Source organism: Mauremys mutica, unplaced genomic scaffold (genome assembly GCF_020497125.1).
Source record: "Mauremys mutica isolate MM-2020 ecotype Southern unplaced genomic scaffold, ASM2049712v1 Super-Scaffold_2380, whole genome shotgun sequence".
NCBI classification, from domain to species: domain Eukaryota; kingdom Metazoa; phylum Chordata; order Testudines; family Geoemydidae; genus Mauremys; species Mauremys mutica.
The window spans coordinates 1,439,384-1,445,072 of record NW_025423354.1 but is presented as its reverse complement, the minus strand read 5'-3'; the positions used below and the strand labels follow the sequence as shown (position 1 = coordinate 1,445,072).

The window sequence follows — 5,689 nt, the reverse complement described above, 5'->3', positions numbered from 1 at the left end:
GAGAATCAGATGGATACCTGAGGACATCAGTTGCTCTCAGCGCTGATGACTTGCGATGCCATAGCCAGGGTTATGTAGGGCTGGGAGCCTGCCAGCAGAGTAGAGCAGGGGAGATGTGGAGGGAGAGCAGTTAGAATGAAACAGACTGACACACATAAGGAAGTTAGCCACTTTGTAAACACTACAGGTAATTTTCTTGGATTAGGATATTAACCTAATCCACCACATTTGCTTACTTTGTACTTTCTCCATCTTTCCATCCCTCCCCTTTTCCTTCCTCTACTCCTCTTTCTCTCTCTTTCTTAATTAGACAATGAAGTGAAATTAGAATCTGAATTCCATTCACCCCTGTTGTGGTCCAGATGCTTAGCTGGTGCAAATGGTGATGTTGATGAAGCTATGCTGATTTGCACCACCTGAGGATTAGGCTGTCTCTTGTCACTGCTTGATAGATATTCAGGTTCTAATTAAAAAGGAATTGCAGTTATTTACGATCATAGTAAATCTGAGATGTTTTAAGAGTATAGATGATCAAATCTAGCCCCTGGTCAGGGTTGGAGAGAGAGTCCCCTGTTGAAGGATGTATTACATGTTCAAATGTTATGAAGGTTGGCGGGTGGAGGGAGGGAACACAGAAAGGGGGGAAATTTCAGGTTGCATAATCAAGAACATTTTCTAACAGTGAGGGGTCTGCTGAAGGGTGGAAGCATCTTACCCAGAGAAAACCCCATGCTTGGTTTTGTTTGGTTTTGTTTTTTTTACAGTGCAAATATTTGTAATTAAAAATAATATTATGAAGTGAGCAGTGTACACTTTGCATTCCGTGTTGTAATTAAAATCAGTTAATTTCAAACAAGAACTGGACCAAGCTCTGGAAAGGATCTACAGAAAGGATACAGCTGTACTAGATTCACACACTTCTTGCATGAACATGGCTTTCCACACACATACAGAGCCTATTCCTGGAGCCAGCCAGGGTCCATATGAGGAAAGCCAACTTCAGAGCCATGCAGCACACCTTGAGTCAGACCCAGACAGGCGCCTCTTAAAGAAGGAGAGAGAGACCCTAACCATCCTGCAAGGTGCCAAGCCCCTCCACTGGAGTCAATGGGAGCTGGGGGACTCCACACATCTCAGGAGTCAGGGTCAGGGCCCTAAAAAACAGAGGCTGGATAAGAGAAACAGAAGAAAGACTGGGAGAGGGAAAGAAGAAGGAGAGGCCTAAGGGTTATAGTTGCTTTGCGTCCCTTGAGGGTGCCATGCTGACTGGTACTGCTGGCACCCAGCTCTACTCAGGAAGGACGTCGCGTTGACAGAGGCATTCTGGAAGTGGTAGCCCATCTTCTGTCTCCATGCTGGCATAATCCATGTTCGCTGGGAAGCCATGATAAAAGTTCATCTTTTGCTGGCTGAAGAAGCCCATTGCCTGCTGGGCGCTGCAGGCTCCCCCGGCTTTCCCAAAGAACCCCTCCTCCTCGATAGCCACGAAGGGATACAGGCTCTGGCCACTCCCATAGGTCTGGCTGCTACCATAGCTCTGATGCACATTGGTCACAGTCTGGATGTTCCTGCTGGCACTAACTGGACAACCTTGGTGATAACTGGGGTTGAAATCCAGGTAACCTGCCTGATGAAATCCATTGGGAGAGAGAGAGAGAGAGAAGGTGGTTCAATACACAGGTATAAGCAAACAGTACTGAGGCTCCAATAGCACAAACCAGGAGATTATAAACTCTTTGGGGCAGGGACTGCCTTTTCTTTATATACATCTCCAGTGCACACTGGGGCCCTAAGATCTATGCACTACCACAATACAAGTACCAATATCCTAGAGGTGAAAGATCCCCTTCTCCTCCTGGGTTGACTGGATTGCAACTGGTGTCCATATGCCATTCTCTAATCTAACCAGTCCCTCGACCTGAGATCCTAGAAGTGGAAAGTTCTGCTCTCCTTCCCCCAGATCCATTCAATCCCCAATGTAGGCTTAAATGACATGATACAGTAAAGAGAGACTGAATGAATGCTGTACTGGAAACACTGAGCAAGGGCTGGTTACTAAGCCCATGAGCATCCCATATTAACTGGATAGCAAACACGTACATTAGATAGATATTATAGGTCCCCTTGGTAACTGCCCATAATTAAACCTCTTCTTACTTGGGATAGGCGTGTCCCTTTTTCCATCCACTGAGTTTCCTTCTGGCATCGTTTAAACTTCATCCGTTGGTTTTGAAACCATGTTTTTACCTGGACATGATAGGGCATAAAAATCCCTTTTTAGACAGAGCTCACAAAATATTTATAGACAATACATAAAGAGATTGCTTCACCCAGCACTAAAATGCAGCCACCTCTGGGCTGGAACATGGCAGGCCATAGCAATTATATACAACAATTTAGGAAGTGAAGAACACCACTATATCCAGCTGAAAATGGGAGAATGTAGGGAGGTCAAATATAATTACAATCACTGGGACAGACACCCCTACTGCAAATTACCACAGGTTCTTTCATGATCACAAATAGTTAGAACCTCCATTTTTGTATGAAAGATGGGTCAGTCCTAAATTAGAGTCATCCACGCGGCTTTCTGCAGCACAGCACCCAACAGGATGACACTGTAACACTAGTGTCAGTACTGAGAGTAGAGAGTACACCTAAGTTGCCCATACTTTCTCCGCAGTGCAGCACCCCCTGCCTTCATGCTGGGGCAATGAGGTCAGCAGTGGCTCCAAGAGTATAGTGAACGCTACTTACAGAACAAGCAGGAACTGACTCATTGCATGCCCCTTGCTTGAGTCTTGAACACCTGTGCAAAGTGGATGGCTAATCCTAGGTGAGCAAGAGGGGACTTCTGACACTGGTAGCATTTCACAGCCTCCTTGCACAGATGTAAATTACAACAGAAGAGACGAGACAGTGGGGAATCTGGCCTTGCCTTGGAGCTCTCCCACTGAAAAACCGACCATGTTTGTAAGACCCCACCTCAAATCAGGGATGCAGCCCAGCCACTAGGATGCCAACACTCTACAGAAGCAGATCTCGGTGTTCACCTGCTTGTAAGTGAGCCCCAAGGCTGAGCCCATCTCCCGGATCTGCTGGGGGCTGAGGTATTTCTGGCTCTGGAACCGCTGGTGCAGGGTTTGCAGCTGCTCCTGGGTGCAGGGTTTGCAGCTGCTCCTGGGAGAAGGCCCTGCGGCTTTTGGCCTTCTTCACCCCTCCCCCGCATTCCACCCCACCCATCTGGATCGCAGGGTGTGGGGATGGGGGCTTCGTGTTGGGGCTGCTGGCTGAGTCCGGGGTGTACTGCATGCGTGTTCCCGAGCTGGAGGAAGCTGGAGAGAGCTCTAGGGAGGGAGAAAGGAAAGTGGCGCATTACGGGCGCCTGCAGCGTGACAGGAGACGTTCATCCCTAGGGGATACCGATTTGCTTTTGGTCGGTGCCTGAGCTCCCTGCTCGGGAAACGTGCCTATTGCATGTAACGGCAAAGGGTCACACGACTTAACGGGGTGTCTCAACCTCGCTGCAGGGACACCCCGCACAAACAGCCGCGAAAACTGAAGCGCTCTCTGGCGACGCCTGATGGGGGTTCCTGGCACTGCGGGCTCTAGGGTTAAACGCCACCACGGCGCCAGCTGCTACAATTCCTATTAGAAAGAAATGCTGGGGCCGGAGCCAGGGGGAGAACGTGCCCGAAGTAGTAACAGCGCAGATCAGCCTGGAGAGCAAGATGCAGGGCAGCCTCGGGGAAGGCGCTGTACAGAGCAATTCCCCATTGGCCCCGGGGGGTAAATTGGCTCCTGAGGGCTGGGAACAGCCTGAATTCGCTCTTTTCTCCCCGGTGTTGTCCGTGGGACAGGCACGGGGGGGGGGGGGGGGCACCCGAAGGAGCCCCAGGAGTCTGCATGCGCCTTGGGAATCCACAAGAGCCAGACACCAGCAGCATGACAGACTCAGCAGCACCTTCGCAGCCTGGCTGGGCACCGGGAGCTCTGGGCCACCCTCGCTAGAGACACCACCAAGGAGCTACCTGTCCCCCACCCAGCCCTGGGAGCCGATCCCTGTGCAGAGATCGCACCCCTCACAGCCCCCGACTCAGGCCCTTTCGCCTCCTCCCAGGAAGGGAGCAAGGCCTGATTTGGTCCAGAAGTGGAGCCGGGACAATGGCTAGAGCCTGCCTCCCTTCCTGGGTCTGGATCACCGCGGTGCCCTCCCTGGCGCCTCGCCCGCCTCCTGGGACCTCGAGCCCTGCCCCACCACCGGGGGGGGGGCTTATTGCTACTTCTCCCTGCGCCCCCCACGGGCTCTCGCGCCCGGTTAGCCACAGGCGGGGCCACAGCGCCCCCGCTTTCCACGCTGGAGCTTTCAGCGGGCGCGCCCCGGCCTGTTGCGGACTGGAATTGGTCCAAGCAGGACAGCCCAGTGCCCGAGCTGCAAATGGCCGGGACCAGACAAGAGGGGCCGGGGCTGGTGGTTTCCCTTCCCGGGCCAGACATGTACCAATCCCCATCGGAAAGTGGGTCCCTCCCAAGCCCCCCGCAACCCCTCGCCCGGCTTCTCTCTGAACAGCCCCCCGCACCCCCACACAACTCGGATTTAAACACGTCTGGCTTCCCCCCACTGAAGGCAGCGTTGGCGTTTAGCGTCCAGGAGAGCAGGAGCGGGCCTTTAGCTAGAGCCTTCCAACCACATGTCCAAGCAGCCCTGGACACCAACCTTTCTAGTTCTGCTCTGGGTCTGTTCTGAGGGGCGTCCGCCCGCCCGCACCAACTTGCTGCCAGACAGGACTGGTTATTGCACCTAGGAGTGAAATACCCTCTAAGCTAGTTTGGGTCGATCTTCCCCCAGATTAGACAGCGTTTCGGACTCCCTGTTCCTCCCTAAAAAATAAGGTAGCAGAATCTTTTGGGGAGAGGGGGAGGTCACTTGGCTATGGAGATAGAGGAAAGCTATTGAGATGAGCTCTCCCACACCCGCCCCTTGTTGAGTCATTCCAGACAGCAAGATTGATGATGATAATTTTCAGTCATTCCAAAATTGGCGTACCTGGATTATGGAGGGTCTTCTCCTCTGGCTCTGGGACCGGGACATCAGCATCTGCTGCCTCTTTGTGGGGGACATTGTCCATCTCCGCTGGGCAGTTCCAATAGTAGTCGCCATACCTTATTCCAGTTCCTACCCCGGCTGGGTAAGGCTGGTAGGGGGGCATTGCCAGGTGGGCACTCATGGATGTTTGTGTTTGGGGAACGTTACCCCCAAATAAACCCCTAACCTCAGAGAAGACAAGGTGGAGATGGAGAGGGGTAGACTCTATCAGACAAACACACACACAGATGCCCATAGAGTGGGGGGTAGATTTATGCCCTTCCTAACTTTGCCTTGATTAGAGAGCATTTTCAAGGCCATTGTCATGTTAAAAGTAAGTTGATTGGAGGGGAGTGTCTGTGGATTGGAAGGAGGAAGAGTACAGAAGGGTGTGAAGGGGATGGGGGCGGAGTGAAAAAAAAAAAGCTCAATTTGGATAGTTTACAAACACTGTTTGCAAAACTTAATTGTAAAAACGGATCCCCAAAGCCTGTTCACCCCTGCTGTGTGTGAGCTGTAATGTGTACAGTCGCTATGATTCAGAGATCTATCATTGCATGGGCATGCTAGAGATACAGAGCGGTATGTAGACATACCTAGGTA

The 5,689-nt window shown here is 51.8% G+C and overlaps 1 protein-coding gene across 1 annotated transcript; it reads right to left on the bottom strand.

Annotated features, from left to right (window-relative positions):
* Positions 1-1,221: 1,221 nt before the first annotated feature.
* LOC123361494 (homeobox protein NANOG-like) lies at positions 1,222-5,243 on the bottom strand. The gene is given in 6 exon segments (XM_045001448.1): positions 1,222-1,338; positions 1,340-1,627; positions 2,158-2,247; positions 3,054-3,182; positions 3,184-3,347; positions 5,048-5,243. Coding segments are annotated over 6 exon segments (969 nt in total). The 5' UTR covers positions 5,229-5,243.
* Positions 5,244-5,689: the final 446 nt, after the last annotated feature.